We start from the raw sequence: 17,679 nt of genomic DNA, 5'->3' as shown, positions 1-17,679 counted from the left end.
CATGCTGGTGTGAATGACCTGAGACGTACCTCCCTGGACTACATGGAAAGAGACATAGAGGAGTTCTCTGAGCATGTAGCGCAGGACGGTATGACCCTGACCTTGAGTAGCATCTTACCCTCACCAAGAATGATGCCACAATATGAAGACAAGATGATCAATTTCAACATTTGGCTTAAGTATTGGTGTCATTCAAAGGGGATCCAATGCCTGTCAGCCTGGGATGACATGCTCGACAAGCCACAATGCTTCGCTAGGGATGGTTTGCACCTGTCACCCGTGGGCTTTCGGATATTGGCAAAGGCTCTTGCTACCCCCATAGTGCCTTTTTTAGGCAAGGCTCAAAAGACAAACCCACCTCCATAGGTATCACAAGGGACAAGAAACTAAGAGTAATGCTACTCAACGCCAGAAGTCTAAACCTCAAGATGCATGCACTCGAAACTCTCCTTAGCATGGAGAACATCGATATCTGTGCAGTAACAGAAACCTGGTTCAAGGCTCCCGAGAGCACCCCAACACTACCAGGTTATACCTCATACCATGCTTTTTGGCCCCAAAACTTGGACCGAACCACAAAAGGAGGGGTAGTATCAATATTCGTCAAAGTTACCTACACCTCCAGGTTGGTGGCACAGCACAAAGCATCAGAGACTATCCATGTGCAACTAACAGTGGGTAAAACTGCCTTCCAGTTTATAGCCTGCTACAGACCACCCTCCCAAACCCAGGAACCCCACTCAGCCATCCTGAGAACACTGGAAAATATGAAGGTCTCTCCAAACACCATTATATTGGGTGACTTCAACTACCCAAACATAGACTGGGAGCATTACTCTAGCTCCAACACCCTAGCCCAAAGGTTCCTAGAATTTATAAACTCAAATGCTATGGAACAACTTGTTACCACTCCCACAAGAGGGGAAAACATACTGGACCTGATCATCACCAACATGGGGACTCTATGCTCCAGACCAGAAGTGTATCCCTCACTGGTAAGATCAGACCATAAACTAATCTCACTGGATATTCACATCCCAACCCCATCCCCTGCCCAGAAAACCACAATGAAAAACTTCTCTAAAGCAAATTTCACATTCCTCAAAACCGAGGTGGAATCCTTCAAAGCCCCCGGGCCTGTGGAAAATACAGCCCAGACCGCAGAATCCTTTATAAATGCATTCTATGAACAGCTTCAGGAATGCATGGATCATACAATCCCAAATAAAACCAAGACCCAATCCTCCAAAAGCAGACATCCTGTCTGGTGGACCCCAGCCATAAACAAACTATACAATAGAAGAAGGAAGCTACTACATGATAGAGCAAAATCCCAAAAAGGGAAGGCATCTCTGATCAGTATTAGCAAAAAACTACGGGCACTCATAAAATTGTCTAAGGCCAGCTTCGAGAGAAAAAATTGCACAGGACACTAAGGATAATCCCAAGGCTTTCTTTAGTTATGCTAGGAACCTGGGTGGGAATTCCCAGATATGCTCAGAATTAGTCCAAAATGACAAAAAATACACCGAACCCACAGACATTGCCAACATCCTAGCTGACAGGTTCAGCGCAAACTCCCCCCCCCCCCACCAAAAGGGCAAATATCTATCCCAGCAGAGTGCTGCCCCCCTGACATCTCAGATGCTCAGGTAAGAGCCGCCCTCTCCAAAGCAAAAAACACAGCATCAATGGGACCAGACGGTGTCTCAGGCTGCGTCCTACATGAACTCCAAGAAGAGCTAAACCCAAACATAAAACTACTGTTCAATCTCAGCCTTACTACAGGATATGTACCCAAAGAGTGGCGTACAGCAACAGTGGTCCCTATCCACAAAGGTGGTGCCTCAACGGATCCTGGAAACTATCGCCCCATAAGCCTGACTAGCTTGGTCTGCAAAGCTATGGAAAGGATCATCATGGACCTCATAAATAAAGATATTGGGGACCTACAGACACTGGATCCTACCCAGTTTGGCTTTGTTAAGGGCAGATCCTGCCTCTTAAACCTGGTCAATTTCTTTGAAACAGTCACCAAGGCCATTGACGAGGGGAAGGTGGTCCACACATCCTACCTGGACCTCGTAAAAGCCTTCGATACAATACCCAACTCAGTCATTATAGATAAGCTCACCAGCTTAAATATAAACCCCTATGTCACTAGATGGGTTGCAAACTGGCTCAAGGACAGAACCCACATGGTTAGAATTGCTGGAGCCATGTCAGACTCCAAACCAGTTACAAGTGGTGTCCCACAAGGCTCAGTCCTGGGACCTCTCTTGTTCGGTATATATTTCTCGGAGGTACAGGCCAACACGGAAGGACTGTGGCTGACCAAGTTCGCAGATGACTGCAAACTGGGCGGCATAATCGACTCTCCAGCTGACACAAGCATCCTCCAAAAGGACCTCATAGAAACAGACAACTGGTGCCAGAGCCATGGCCTCAAGCTAAATGCCAAAAAGTGTATAGTCATCACCTTTGGCAAAAACAAAGTGCCCACAAATTACTACATAGGTGGTAATCCATTAAGTATAGAAGAAGTAAATAGGGACCTGGGGACCCAAGTTGATAGCAATCTCTCATTTGACAACCACGTGGCCAAAGTGGTTAGAAAAATATTTTATATAGCCCACCTAATCATGAAGGGATTCCATCTAGATCAGGGGAGGTCATCGTGCCTCTTTACTCATCCCTCATCAGGCCCATAATTGAGTACAATGCCCCTTTTGGGATGTACCTTACCAGACACCTGCAGCAACTGGAAAGACCCAAAAAGTACCTCACCAAGAGGATCAAAGGGCTCAAACAGATGCCATATGCTGCCCGGTTAAAGAAACTCCAGCTCTAGTCAGTGGCATACCGCCTGCTCAGAGGCGATCTGTGTCTGACATATAAAGCCATGTCCAACCCGGAATTAATGGACATGCTGCACCTCAGAAAATCCAAATCCCATCGAGCTACACGCTTGAGAGACTTGAACCTCAGCACTTTAATAAATAGGACATGCTGGAGGGATAGATTCATTCAACAGTCACAGCCCTTAAGGCTAAACAACATACCTGATACACTTGTAGTAGGTGACTCTATCGACAGGCACACTGACGTCCCACTCACCAGGCTGAACAAGGAGAAGGTCATGGTGAGGTGCCTATCGGGTGCTAGGATCCGCCACATAACACAAGCACTCAGGTCACTCCAAGGCAAGTACAAATATGACTCAGTCATTGTCCATGCTGGTGTGAATGACCTGAGACGTACCTCCCTGGACTACATGGAAAGAGACATAGAGGAGTTTTCTAAGCATGTAGCCCAGGCTGGTATGACCCTGACCTTGAGTAGCATCTTACCCTCACCAAGAATTATGCCACAATATGAAGACAAGATGATCAATTTCAACATTTGGCTTAAGTATTGGTGTCATTCAAAGGGGATCCAATGCCTGTCAGCCTGGGATGACATGCTCGACAAGCCACAATGCTTCGCTAGGGACGGCTTGCACCTGTCACCCGTGGACTTTTGGATATTGGCAAAGGCTCTTGCTACCCCCATAGTGCCTTTTTTAGGCAAGACTCAAAAGACAAACCCACCTCCATAGGTATCACAAGGGATAAGAAACTAAGAGTAATGCTACTCAATGCCAGAAGTCTAAACCTCAAGATGCATGCACTCGAAACTCTCCTTAGCATGGAGAACATTGATATCTGTGCATTAATAGAAACCTGGTTCAAGGCTCCCGAGAGCACCCCAACACTACCAGGTTATACCTCATACTATGCTTTTTGGCCCCAAAACTTGGACCGAACCACAAAAGGAGGGGGAGTATCAATATTCGTCAAAGATACCCACACCTCCAGGTTGGTGGCACAGCACAAAGCATCAGAGACTATCCATGTGCAACTAACAGTGGGTAAAACTGCCTTCCAGTTTATAGCCTGCTACAGACCACCCTCCCAAACCCAGGAACCCCACTCAGCCTTCCTGAGAACACTGGAAAATATGAAGGTCTCTCCAAACACCATTATATTGGGCGACTTCAACTACCCAAACATAGACTGGGAGCATTACTCTAGCTCCAATACCCTAGCCCAAAGGTTCCTAGAATTTATAAACTCAAATGCTATGGAACAACTTGTTACCACTCCCACAAGAGGGGAAAACATACTGGACCTGATCATCACCAACATGGGGACTCTATGCTCCAGACCAGAAGTGTATCCCTCACTGGTAAGATCAGACCATAAACTAATCTCACTGGATATTCACATCCCGACCCCACCCCCTGCCCAGAAAACCACAGTGAAAAACTTCTCTAAAGCAAATTTCACATTCCTCAAAACCGAAGTGGAATCCTTCAAAGCCCCCGGTCCTGTGGAAAATACGGCCCGGACTGCAGAATCCTTTATAAATGCATTCTATGAACACCTTCAGGAATGCATGGATCATACAATCCCAAATAAAACCAAGACCCAATCCTCCAAAAGCAGACATCCTGTCTGGTGGAACCCAGCCATAAACAAACTATACAATAGAAGAAGGAAGCTACTACATGATAGAGCAAAATCCCAAAAAGGGAAGGCATCTCTGATCAGTATTAGAAAAAAACTACGGGCACTCATAAAATCGTCTAAGGCCAGCTTCGAGAGAAAAATTGCACAGGACACTAAGGATAATCACAAGGCTTTCTTTAGTTATGTTAGGAACCTGGGTGGGAATTCCCAGATATGCTCAGAATTAGCCCAAAATGACAAAAAATACACCGAACCCACAGACATTGCCAACATCCTAGCTGACAGGTTCAGCGCAACCCCCACCAAAAGGGCAAATATCTATCCCAGCAGAGTGCTGCCCCCTGACATCTCAGATGCTCAGGTAAGAGCCACCCTCTCCAAAGCAAAAAACACAACATCAATGGGACCAGACGGTGTCTCAGGCTGCATCCTACATGAACTCCAAGAAGAGCTAAACCCAAACATAAAACTACTGTTCAATCTCAGCCTTACTACAGGATATGTACCCAAAGAGTGGCGTACAGCAACAGTGGTCCCTCTCCACAATGGTGGTGCCTCAATGGATCCTGGAAACTATCGCCCCATAAGCCTGACTAGCTTGGTCTGCAAAGCTATGGAAAGGATCATCATGGACCTCAGAAATAAAGATATTGGGGACCTACAGACACTGGATCCTACCCAGTTCGGCTTTGTTAAGGGCAGATCCTACCTCTTAAACCTGGTCAATTTCTTTGAAACAGTCACCAAGGCCATTGACGAGGGGAAGGTGGTCCACACAGCCTACCTGGACCTCGTAAAAGCCTTCGATACAATACCCCACTCGGGCATTATAGATAAGCTCACCAGCTTAAATATAAACCCCTATGTCACTAGATGGGTTGCAAACTGGCTCAAGGACAGAACCCACATGGTTAGAATTGCTGGAGCCATGTCAGACTCCAAACCAGTTACAAGTGGCATCCCACAAGGCTCAGTCCTGGGACCTCTCTTGTTCGGTATATATTTCTCGGAGGTACAGGCCAACACGGAAGGACTGTGGCTGACCAAGTTCGCAGATGACTGCAAACTGGGCGGCATAATCAACTCTCCAGCTGCCACAAGCATCCTCCAAAAGGACCTCATAGAAACAGACAACTGGTGCCAGAGCCATGGCCTCAAGCTAAACGCCAAAAAGTGTACAGTCATCCCCTTTGGCAAAAACAAAGTGCCCACAAATTACTACATAGGTGGTAATCCATTAAGTACAGAAGAAGTAATTAGAGACCTGGGGACCCAAGTTGATAGCAATCTCTCATTTGACAACCACGTGGCCAAAGTGGTTAGAAAAACATTTTATATAGCCCACCTAATCATGAAGGGATTCACATCTAGATCAGGGGAGGTCATCGTGCCTCTTTACTCATCCTCATCAGGCCCATAATTGAGTACAATTCCCCTTTTGGGATGTACCTTACCAGACACCTGCAGCAACTGGAAAGACCCCCAAAAGTACCTCACCAAGAGGATCAAAGGGCTCAAACAGATGCCATATGCTGCTCGGTTAAAGAAACTCCAGCTCTACTCAGTGGCATACCACCTGCTCAGAGGCGATCTGTGTCCAACCCGGAATTAATGGACATGCTGCACCTCAGAAAATCCAACTCCCATGAGCGATGCGCTCGAGAGACTTGAACCTCAGCACTTTAATAAATAGGACATGCCGGAGGGACAGATTCATAACCCAGAGGCTCCCTTCACTCTGGAATAAAATCCCAGTCCAGGTTAGGCAGAGTCCCTCATTGACTCTCTTCAAGAGGAATCTTGATGAGTGGATGGGAGATCATAGGTTTACCCCGGGTATCACTTCTGTGTCACTGTTAGACAGAGGCACAGTATACTAACCTCGAAAAAGGGCATAGCAAAATTAATTTAAAATGGGTGGCGAAAGCCAAACACACTCTGGCTAGGCTTATAAATGCCCTAGGGTAGATAGCCTAGTATGAACCTATGAACCTATGAACCTAAGTATCACAGAGAGTATACAGACTGCCATGCATCAGGTCCTCTGTAATACTATAGACAGAGAGATGCAGAATGGCTTAGGATAGGCAGTAGAGGGGAGACAGCACCACAGAATCCATCTGCAATACTAATGCAGACCTGATGGTTCATTAGTTTTATTTCCTTGGCTTATTGTATGATTGCATGTATGTTTTGTGAGACACATGGTATTACAAAATCAGTTATTTGCTTAGGTACTATAAATAACCATTTTTTAACTTGTATCAGTACTATATTTGTTGAGTGAATGATAATGGTGCAACTGCAGACCAATAAATAAACCTTTGTGACAGAATAGTGACCAAACTGAGATGTTGGCAACTGAACACATATTTTTCAGTAGGTCAAAACCCCACATACCCTCAAACTAAAAATAATCAATGCTGAAGTCACTGGGGTCATTGCACCTTGGCGGGAAAACATGTTTGGTTTTTGTAGTGGCTATCCTTAAGGAAAACACATTTTTTCACAAAGTGAAGGTTTAGCAAATTGTGTTTGTTAATGAGTTGCTTCCTGTAGCCAAAGGTACAGGGTTTGAGTTCTTCCACCACTGTTTGAATACTGTGTAACTTTGAGAGCAAGTAAATTTACCAGACAGCCCTGAAAAAGGACACTATTGTCCAGTTGGCTTATGTAGTTAATGCAAGTATAAAAAAGCTGGATTTTCTTTGCACACTTCATTGTACATTCTACTGCTTGTTTAATGGAAAGTTTCCAGAGTTCATCCACATAACATGGAATAAATCAGGACACAGAAACATTAACAGGTAAGTCTTTTTACTATTCATTTGTACCGTATCCTTTGTATCCTGTTATGCCAGCTGCTGATTGGGTAGGCAACAACATGGGTATTACCTGTTGAGGTACAGTCCTTAGCCATTGGAATAACAACACTATATTAGTTTTGTGCAATAGATAGGAAAAAAACAAAGCAAATGCAAAGTAGGTCACTCATATTTATATTACCGCTTTCTTCTTTCTACCTACAGGATTGTTTATGGATGCCCAAATGCACTAAAATGGGTTGGTTCCTGCCTTACACACCATCAGTCAATGAATATGGATCCTGGAAAAGACATTATGTTGCCTGTGCAACTAGCTTGGACTACTTAACCCCACGAGAGGCATCTGAGATTTATGGAACTCTGAATGAACCCAAACAAGACAGCGAAGAGCAAGAAGAAAGAATGAAAGAAAAACTACTAAGAAAGCTAATTCAGGAACGATTAGCACAGCATAAAAGTTAGTGTTTCTACAATAACTGCATGAGATTTTTACTCTGTATTTGCACTCTTGAGAATCAGCATATGAATTCAATGTGCACTTTCAGTCACCATGCAGGGCATTACAACTGTCTTTTTGTTAATGCTGTTGTGCCACTATCACCTGTGTCACCACCTCCTGTGGTACTAATGTGAGGCAGTGATGGAATCTAACATTGTACCATTATCACCTGTGTCACTGTCACCTGCGGTACTAATGTGAGACAGTGATGGAATCTAACATTGTACCACCATGATCTATATCACCACACCTATTGCAATAATATGAGACAGTAATGAAATCTATGAGGTAGACTGCCAACATATAGCATTGCCAGAATGAAGTATGCAAAATGGCAGTAGCCTAAGTAAGTAAGATCTGCAGGAATGTCTTTATGAGAAAAAAATAAGAAACATTTGAAATGAAATTGAACATTTCGGTAATTTTTATTATGATGGAAATAATCTTGAATTAACATATGTTCCAAAATATGTGGACACTGCTATATTTTGCCATTTCAGTGGGAACATCTTTTTCAGTTTTAGGTTATCTAAGGTGATCAGGTATTTACCTTGTGCCTTTTCAGTTATTAACCCAGAGGCTCCCTTCACTCTGGAATAAAATCCCAGTCCAGGTTAGGCAGAGTCCCTCATTGACTCTCTTCAAGCCACTACTTAATTTCAAAAGTAAAAAAAAAAAAAAACATAGAAAAATCTAACACTGAACCAGAGATGGGATCATAAAAATGTGGGGAGAAAATTGGCAAAGGAACCAATGTATTGGGAGCAAATACCTAAAGAGGGAAAGGTAATAGAGTGGGATGACACTGGGAAGACATTCGAACTGCAGGCTAGAAACTGCCTTCTCGATGAGGGATTGATATGAGAGAGTAGGCAAAGAGAAAGGGATAGGAGAGTGCTAAGTGAAAGACCAGGTCTGGTAGACTTTTTAGTGCAGTCTAGAACAGACACTGCTGTTAAAAAAATGGATGATTAGTAGGGCATATAAAATAATGCATGATAACTATAAGAATCAATCAGAGGACATTAGAAAAGACTGAGGAGAGACTGGAAAGGCAATATACAAAGAAACAATGAGAAGGCATCAGTATGGCTCCCAAGTGTTTGCATATATATTTTTACACTCCAAGCAGACTTCAGAGGAATTTTACTCAGGAAGATAGCAGATGCTATAGGTGTGGTGAGAAGGAGAGAGAGAGGCAACGTGGAACATGTTTTTTGGGAGTGTTACAAGTTGTCAGATAAATTTCCTACAGAGTACACTATTAGAAATGTTTTGGGAGCAAATAAAACATTGGCAGTAGATGACTGTCAGTATTGAAAAAATGGATAAGGGGGTTGTGGATGGATGGCTGGCTGTAACTTAAGAAATTATTCTTTTTTTTTTTTTTTGTTTGTCCACTCAGAAGTTATTATTAATGGCCTGGCCCCCAGCGTCCCATGTCCACACCAGGTCTACCAGCCATTCTCTCACTCCTCTGGACTTACTCCGGTGTTGCTGAGGCTGGTTGTGGATATTAAGGGTATCCTGAAGACTTAGTCATCTGTTGCTCTGTCTAGTGTTTTTTTTTAATTATTATATATCCTATCCAGTTTCCCTTTCTCCACCTCTCCCATGTTTGTTGGTTATGTCTGGGGACAGCTTCCCTCTTTGGATCATATCTCCTCATAAGGAATGTCACCAACAAGTGCCCACCCCCCACAGGACAGAAATACTTATCACTCTTTGTTGCTTGAGCAATCACCTGAGCTGCTACTCAAACCCAAGTTAGTTGGGCCGTAGTCAGGGTTTAATCCCTCTTTGCTACTGGAGTGGCTCACAACAAAATTATTCTTTTGAGCTAGGACATAGGATTTAAATTGCATAGACATAGTGAGGTCTTGCTAAGTTTGAAAAAGCAGTTACTAGGAAATGGAAATCAAAATCTAAACCAACTGCAGCTGAAGTACTGACTATTGTAAAAGAGATAAAAGAACTGGGGATGGGACCATTAGAAAAGAAAAGGAGCAAATTTCATAGACATAAATGGAATTTGTGAGAACAATACATGTAGCATAATATTTGGCAGGAGGAGTGAGGTATAAGGGAAAGCAAGAACTGAGCAATTTATGTCATGTTGGAATGAATGACAACTGTTAGAAAGAAAACATATATGTAATTGTTAGAGATAAATGCATCTCTCATGATTATTCTACACAAAATGCATATTAACTTACAATTTCTTCACAAATATGTTTGATGAATTATTTAATATTTGTTCATGTTAAAATGATATGTAGTATAGATGCATAGTTATGCAAACCACAAATACTTATTGTATTTCTGAGTGTTTCACAACTGCATTCTAATATTAAGCTGTAAAGTGTATTAACAGATGACTGAAAGTAAAGAAAGTGCTGAAGGGGTTAAGGGATGTACTATGGTCTACAGAGTCTAGAATGCCCAGGAAGGGAGGAAAGTACACAATGTGAAAGTGATTTTGTTTTATTTAAGCTCTGACCTTCCCAGGTTGGGATGGGTAGTTACAAGGAATGTTGGGGAGTTAGAGTGTTACTGGTACTGAAATATACAAGGTCGGAAAACAAGACTGATTACCAAGCTAGATAGCTTGTGTTTTACTAAAATATTGTTACTAAAAATATGATTGTTGAGTGTTCACGTGCAGCACTAAGTGAGAAGCACAAGGGTCTGCAGAGACCCTATTTGTCAACGTCAGTATTCTGCATGCATGATACTGATAAGAAAAGGAAATAAAAACTGTGTATTTTTGCTGCTTGGTAAGACTGATTTTTAAACTGTGAAGGTAGTCTCCCAGCGCTGATGTATGTGGATTTAAATAAAAAGAAAATGTTTTGCACATTCTGAATAGTTATTTTTGACTCAAGACTAAAAGGTAATTAATGTTATTTATGTATATTTTAAACTGCACTTGAATATAATGCATAATGTAAGTAAATGAAAAATGTTAATATGCTTTGTTTTCCTTTCTATTAATGTATTTCTGCCTATGTCTTAATTGATAATTTAATAAAGGTTCTTAAAAACTGTGGTGGATTATAATAGACAATAATGCCTCTAGCAACCTTTGCACTAAGTATGAAGAGCTGACATAAATATGTTCAGGCCATATAGTTAGGGGTAATCATGCTATCACCACAGGGTTCCAAAAGTAGCCAAAAAAAAGAGGAAGTGTGTGAGAATGCCATGTGGGATTCAAAATGTGTTTGACAGTGAGACCACATGGGATAATGTCTGAATGAGCACACTGGAGACACGTTGCTATGAAAAAAATGAAAGAAAATAATGAAATATATTGAAATGGTTACATAAAACCAGAAATGAGAGAAAATCCAATTCTAGCTGTAGGGTAAAAATAAAAGCCTTGCAGCAGTAGATCAGCAATGAAAAATATACAAACCATAACTCATCAGCAGAAATAACGTTCAGCACAAATGTTATGTCCACCATAGCTTAACAATAAAATCAAAAAGTGAGCATAACCCAGTTAGGAAGGCAGAGCAACAGCAACAGATACAAGCTATGCCATTCCAACATAAATATAAGACTACACCATATGCACTAAAGCAACTACAGAATGTGATCCATGGGCATACCTTCCAACCTCTTACTACAAGAAATCTGGACAAAGTCAAAATAAAAGAGGGACAAATGCTCAAAATCAGGATCAGATCTTATAAACTTAGAAAATTGCTAGAATAATAGGTTTTGCTTTAGCATGCATTTTCTGAAGGACATGATATCTGGAACTCAACTGTCTGTCATTATTGGGTTACTTCAATCCTCAATGATTTACCAGAAAACCACAAATTTTATGGGGAACAGAACAAAACTATAAGACAAAAAAAATCTGAACATGCTGCAAAAATCTGAATAGTTGAGCAATATGTCCATGGGGATATGTCATATCAGCTGAAGCAGTGGGGGTGTACTATGTGTAGGACAGCAACTACAGAATGTGATCTATGGGGATATGTCATATCAGCAGAAACACTGGGATGAACCATGTACATTACAGCAACTACAGAATGTGATCCATAGGACAGCACTGTGGTTCAAAGATAAGCTGACTGCTTTACAGTCCAGGGGTGTGTGCTTCAATCCTCACCTCGGTCAATGACTAAGTGACATTCTACATATTTTTTTTCTAGGTACTGCAGGTTTGCTTATACCTCTTAAACACATATAAGTTAATTGGTACACTAAACTGAAGATCATTAGGGAAAGACCAGTTCACTTACCGAGTTAATAAATAAATTAATTACAGGTTCATAGGTGCATACTAGGCTAATGACCAGTGGGGCCTTTATAAGTCTAGCCATGCAGCCTAAGTGCATCCTACAAGTTATTGCATCTTAGAGGCTATTTTAAGGAGTGTAGGTCATTTACGGTATGATCTAATAGCTGCCTCTGTCTATCAGAGATATGTGTCAGACCAGGAGTGAATTTCTGATTTTCCATCCACTGGCCCAGGTTGTGTTTGAATAGAGTTAGGAAAGAGTTCTGCTTCACATAAAAGAGAGCCTATTCCAGAACATGGGGATTCTCTGAGATACATACTTATCCTACCAAAGTGTCCTATTTAAATTGCAAGCAAAGTTTAAATTGTTAGATCTAGTAGTTCTGGTGCTGTTCATTTTGCGAATATGCCAATGGTCCATCAGACCCGGATCCAAAGACACCTTGTATGCCAGGCATAAATTGCCTCTCAGAGGTCTGTAGGAAACAGAGTATAGAGACTGAGCTTTGAGCAATCTGCATAGGACATTGTGTATACACCCTGTATTTTTTTTGTAAGGGCCCTCTGTGGATATTCCAGTTGTTGCTGTACCTACTCAACACATACAGAAGGGGGCATTATACCCAGTGATGGGTCTGATGATGGTTTCCCTGAGCCTGGATACCATGCCCTTATTTATAAGTTGAGTACCACAGAATGATTTTCTTACAACCTTAGACACATGCTGGTTGAAAGCCAGGTTACTATCTACATGAGTCCTGAAGTCCTTGACTACAGTGTCTACTTTTAGGAGTGCTTTATCAATGAGGTAGTTTCCATGGGTGTCTTGAGTTCTTAAAAGGTACTATTATGCATTTCTTGGCATTGAGTTTTAAGCAGTAGAACCAGTCATTTGCCTGTGTTAGGCCTTCCTGTAAGATGCTAGTATCCTGGCGAGATTGGTAAGCCAGAGGCTCTTGACATTGGCCTTGACTTCCAAAAAAAGATACTAAAGAGGAGAGGACCCAGCACAGAGCCCTGTGGGACACCATTGCTGACTAGCCTCTTTGTTGAAATGGTCTAGCCAATCCTAACTGTCCTGTCTGTGAGCCCGATTGCTATCCAGTGAGTTAAGCAGGGGATCTTGCCTAGTTCTGCAAGTTTGTTTCCAATGCCAGTCTGGGGTATTGTATCAGATGCTTTAGCTAGGTCACAGTAGGCAGTATGCATCATTTTGCATTCATCTGTTGCCTTGCTGACCTTCTCAAGGAAGTCCACCAGGTTCAGTAGGCATGGCCTGCTTTTGACGAAACCAAAACTGGTTACGTCCAGTGTCTGCAGGTTTCCTATGGCATTGTTATTCATTTCCATGACAATTCTTTCCATGGCTTTGTATATGAGACTAATGAGACTAATGGGTCTGTAGTTCCTGGGTTTGGTTGATGGTCCACCCTTGTGCAGAGAGATGACTGTTGCAGTCTTCTTTTTGCATGGTATGAAGCATGTCCACAGGCTGTGATTGAGTACTGACACCAGTGGCCCTGATAGGTCATATTTCTGCCTATTTAGGAGGCATTCTGAGATATTATCGGGGCCCATTGAAGCTGCATTCTTGGCCTTAGAGAGCATGTTTAAGACCTGCAACCTGTTGATAGTTTGAGGGATTATGTTAGATCGTATTATGTCGGGGGGTGAGAGGTGAGAGGGGGGTAAAGTTTGAGCTGAATTTGTCAGCCAATAATTTGCTATATCTCCCCTGGATCTGTGATAGTGTCTCCATTTACCAGTAGTTCATCACACTGCCTTTGAGGTTTTGGACACAGCTAAAGAAAACCTTAAGGTTGTCCTTGGCCTAGGATGCTATCTTTACCTCAAAAGTTGCTTTGTTGGACTTAATTTGTCCACATAGTTGTCTATTCAGTTTGATGAAAGAGTTTTTATCTTTTTTGGCATTACACTTCCTAATTTTAGCTATGACTTTATTTCTTTTTTTGTACAGTTTGCTTAATGTTGGATTCCACCAGTGTGGTTTGTTTTTTGAAATTGTTTTAGTTTTATTTCTGGTTGGCACAGCAGCCTCTACGCAGTCATTGACATGGTTAGACAGAGCTTCTAAGAGTAATTCTACATAGGCTTCTGTGTTATCTGGGTATGGAGGTGCATGAAATTTTGACAGGTTATCACTTTATAAAAGGTCAAGAAAAAGAAAAACAATACCAACACCCTCCAAAAGTCAGAACTGAATAAAACATATAATAATTCAGAAAGAAATCAGCCTAAGTACCATGGTCCAGGACATATTCTTTAATAAAATAAAATAAAAAAAATCTAAAACAGATAAGTGCTTTTGAGTTATTTACAAACTGTTCATCAGATCTATTAAAACAAAATATGTATAACTATTTAAAAACATATCTATCCAGTCACTCTTTGGGACACACCCTTTTTTCTGGGGGCAAATCAAAGCTAAGGGATTCAGAATGGTGTTGAATCTCAATGATTTTGGCCAGAGCATTCATTCTCAACACTCCTATATGTGGATTTTAAAAAAATGGAATTACATCGGCAATAAATAAATTAATAATTAATGACCAATCAAACACAATGGAGACAGTTCATAGAGATACAACTGTCCAGTTATCATCTGCAGACCAACTCTGTATGAGTATATAAGTACGTATGATGGTGGTGCCAACTACTTCATGGTGGCTGTAGATGTACAAAGCTTGTGACTAGGTCATTGGTGAAGAGTGAGAATAGTAAGGGACCAAGGATGGAGCCTTGGGGAAGACAGAGTGTTACAGGAAATCAAGAAGATAGGTCATTATGCCAGACAACTGATTGTTGGTGGCTAGTTAGATAGCTGTGAAACCAACCAGTAGCTGATTGGGAAAAGGATAGGCTAGTGAGAACAGAGATTAGTAGTTTGTGTGAGACCATGTCAAAAGTCTTGGATAGATCCAGAAATATAGCAGAGGAGAACAGGCCATTATTTTTATGATGAAGGATAGAGTTAGTGAAAGAGAGCAAGGTGGTAGTAGTGCTGTGGTATGGCCTAAAGCCATGCTGGGTGCTGGAGAGGAGGTTATTAGCTAAGAGGTAGTCTAAGACTTGAGAATGGATGCATTTCTCAAGTGTCTTGGAAAGTGGAGAACGGATGGCTATGGGGCAGTAATTGGAAGGTTCAGTGCAGAAGCCACCTTTATGGAGTGGAATAATGTGGGATATTTTCCACAGTGTGATGAGATAGCTTTCTGATAAGGACCAATTAATTAAGATAGAGACTGGATAAGCTAGGGCTTCTGCTGCTATTTTTAGGTATCCAGAGGGGAGATTTTCAGCTGTAAGTTTTGAAGGCTTAAGTTTTAATAGAAGTTTTTTTTTATATAGGAGGTAGGTACTGATGAAAAAGAAAAGACTGTGGGCAGAGTATTTGGTTTTCATGTGGGGAGGGTGGGTAGACGGCTGTGTTGTTTAGTCAAAGACAGAATGGTTCCAGTAAAGTGTTTATTGAATGAGCCAGCAGTACTGCTGGAGGAAGGAGGAATGGTAGGTGGGGTGGTGGTGGAGTTTCTTGTGGACCAGAACTGCTTAGGGTTATGATGGGAGAAGTTTAGGGCAGACTGATAATATTGGGTTTTATCTTCTTTTATTTGCTTTTACCAGAACATTTGGCAAATTTGTTTGCTGTACAGATATCAGACATTTATTTTTCCAGTGTCCAGACTGACCACAATTAAAACAAGTATTTAAACATGGTACACCTGACAGTGTCTCAGGTGATGCAGGGGTATAATAATATTGCTGATATTGTCCTGGGGATTATGTTTGGAAAAATCGGAATTTACCTGTTCCCCTTCCCCATCCCTATGAATCATATCAAACTATAGGAGCTGAATATAAATTAACTTTTTCTTTTGTAAGTAAATTATCTACCATGTATTGTGCTTGATTCACAATCCATAAATGCCCAAACTTGGCCTGGTTAAACAAACCTTTTTAATTTGCACTTGTATATTAAGTAACAAACTCCCTAGAAAAGCCACTGACAATCTGCTGGCTGTTGCCCTTTCTGCAGGTTCTGGATGTCCAGAGAAGACTTCAAACACATCCATCATGCATTGAAAATATCCATCAGTAGATTTGTTTTCCTTTTGAACAATAGTTTTAATTCTTATCCAGTTAGGGTCTGGGGAGGTATGCTGTGGTAATGGCTTTTAACAAGTTGTGCCAAGTAGTCAAGAATCTGTCATCTGTGTGTTTTGGGATATTATTGCCTATATTCAATTTTTCCCACATTTTTCTGAAAATGTAAGGGGGGGGTATAGGGGCTTTTAATACTGGTCTCAAGCCTTCAATAGTTTGGTGTGTTAGTCGAACATGTCCTTCAAAGATATTTGCATATTTAGTTGAATGTGCCTGAATAGGAGGGAGAGAATCTACAATGGTTTGAAAATCCACTGTAGTCCAGGGGCATACTACTCTTATGGTCCAGCCTTGCTATCTCTAGCTGTTGCTGGATTCAGTACTTCTTGCTATGGCTTTATTTGTAAGATGGCATATCAAGATCAGTGGAATAATCAGAAACTGTTTCTTCCTCTGTATTTTGTATGGCAGCTGATGTCCAGCAATATTTCTCCCCATCTATAACAATCAGGGACTGGATAATAATTTGCTTAATCTTTTTCAAAGTGTTAGTTTTTTTTTGCAAAACTTTTTATTTTATTTTACTAAAGAACAAACAGAGTAAAATAAAACAAACAAATTACTATTTACATATGTCCACAACTGTGTAATATATCTGTGTAATACAGATTAACAACAGTTAATATTTTCAAGCAAATCTTTAAGTTTTAACCATACCTTAAATGAATGAGTAATATTTGAAGTTCTTGTCCTAATCGTATGTAGCTCACTACTATACAAATTTTGCCATACTAAGAAATTCAGTACAAGAAGGAGTAGTTTTACTCTTACAGTTCTTAGTTATTATGTTCCTACCTATTGCTAGAATAGAACAAAGAAGAGGTAGTTGAGTCCTTGGAATTATTTAAAGGATCGGAATTTGAAGTAGCATACAATTGAATATAAGCAAATCCTATTCCACCATTAACCCAACCTTCTGTGTGCCAGTTAAAAGAAGTTATTGGTTTATTGGGATGCCAAAGAAATTTAAGTAGAATGTTATTAATCTTTTTCATAATTTTTTTGGTGAAGACAATGTTAATGATTGCATAACAAATAATATTTTAGGGAGAATTACCATCTTAATTAACATTAAATGTTCTTCCATAGTGAAGAAATATTTATTCCAACTTGTGAATAGACTTAGAATTTTATCAATAATCTGTTGACATTTCAGTTGTATCATTTCCTTACTATTAGATGTAATGATACCAATATATTTAATTTGAGAGTTATTCCAACAGAAATCAGAATATTTTATATGGATTTTTTAATTTCTTAATAATGTACCTATTTTATTGTGAATAAATGTAAAGTTCAAAATAGTTTTAAGTTGCCTCATAGAACTAATTATATATTGTAATGTTTTTTCTATATTTCCTGTTATAAGCAGAATGTCATCTACATATAGCTGAATCTTTA

The 17,679-nt window shown here is 40.7% G+C and overlaps 1 protein-coding gene across 2 annotated transcripts in view; it reads left to right on the top strand.

Moving 5' to 3' along the window:
- ECT2L (epithelial cell transforming 2 like) overlaps positions 1-17,679 on the top strand; it is a 1,012,011-nt gene that overhangs the window by 264,540 nt on the left and 729,792 nt on the right. For both annotated transcript variants that reach the window (XM_044064710.1, XM_044064701.1), the window contains exon 5: positions 7,541-7,793. In XM_044064710.1, the coding sequence (XP_043920645.1) occupies positions 7,541-7,793 (253 nt within the window). The remainder of the gene's footprint in view (positions 1-7,540; positions 7,794-17,679) is intronic.

This window comes from Protopterus annectens, chromosome 1.part0 (genome assembly GCF_019279795.1).
Source record: "Protopterus annectens isolate FY-2018-M chromosome 1.part0, PAN1.0, whole genome shotgun sequence".
Taxonomy (NCBI): Eukaryota; Metazoa; Chordata; order Ceratodontiformes; family Protopteridae; genus Protopterus; species Protopterus annectens.
The sequence above is the reverse complement of the archived record's forward strand: the minus strand, read 5'-3'. Positions and strand labels throughout refer to the sequence as shown.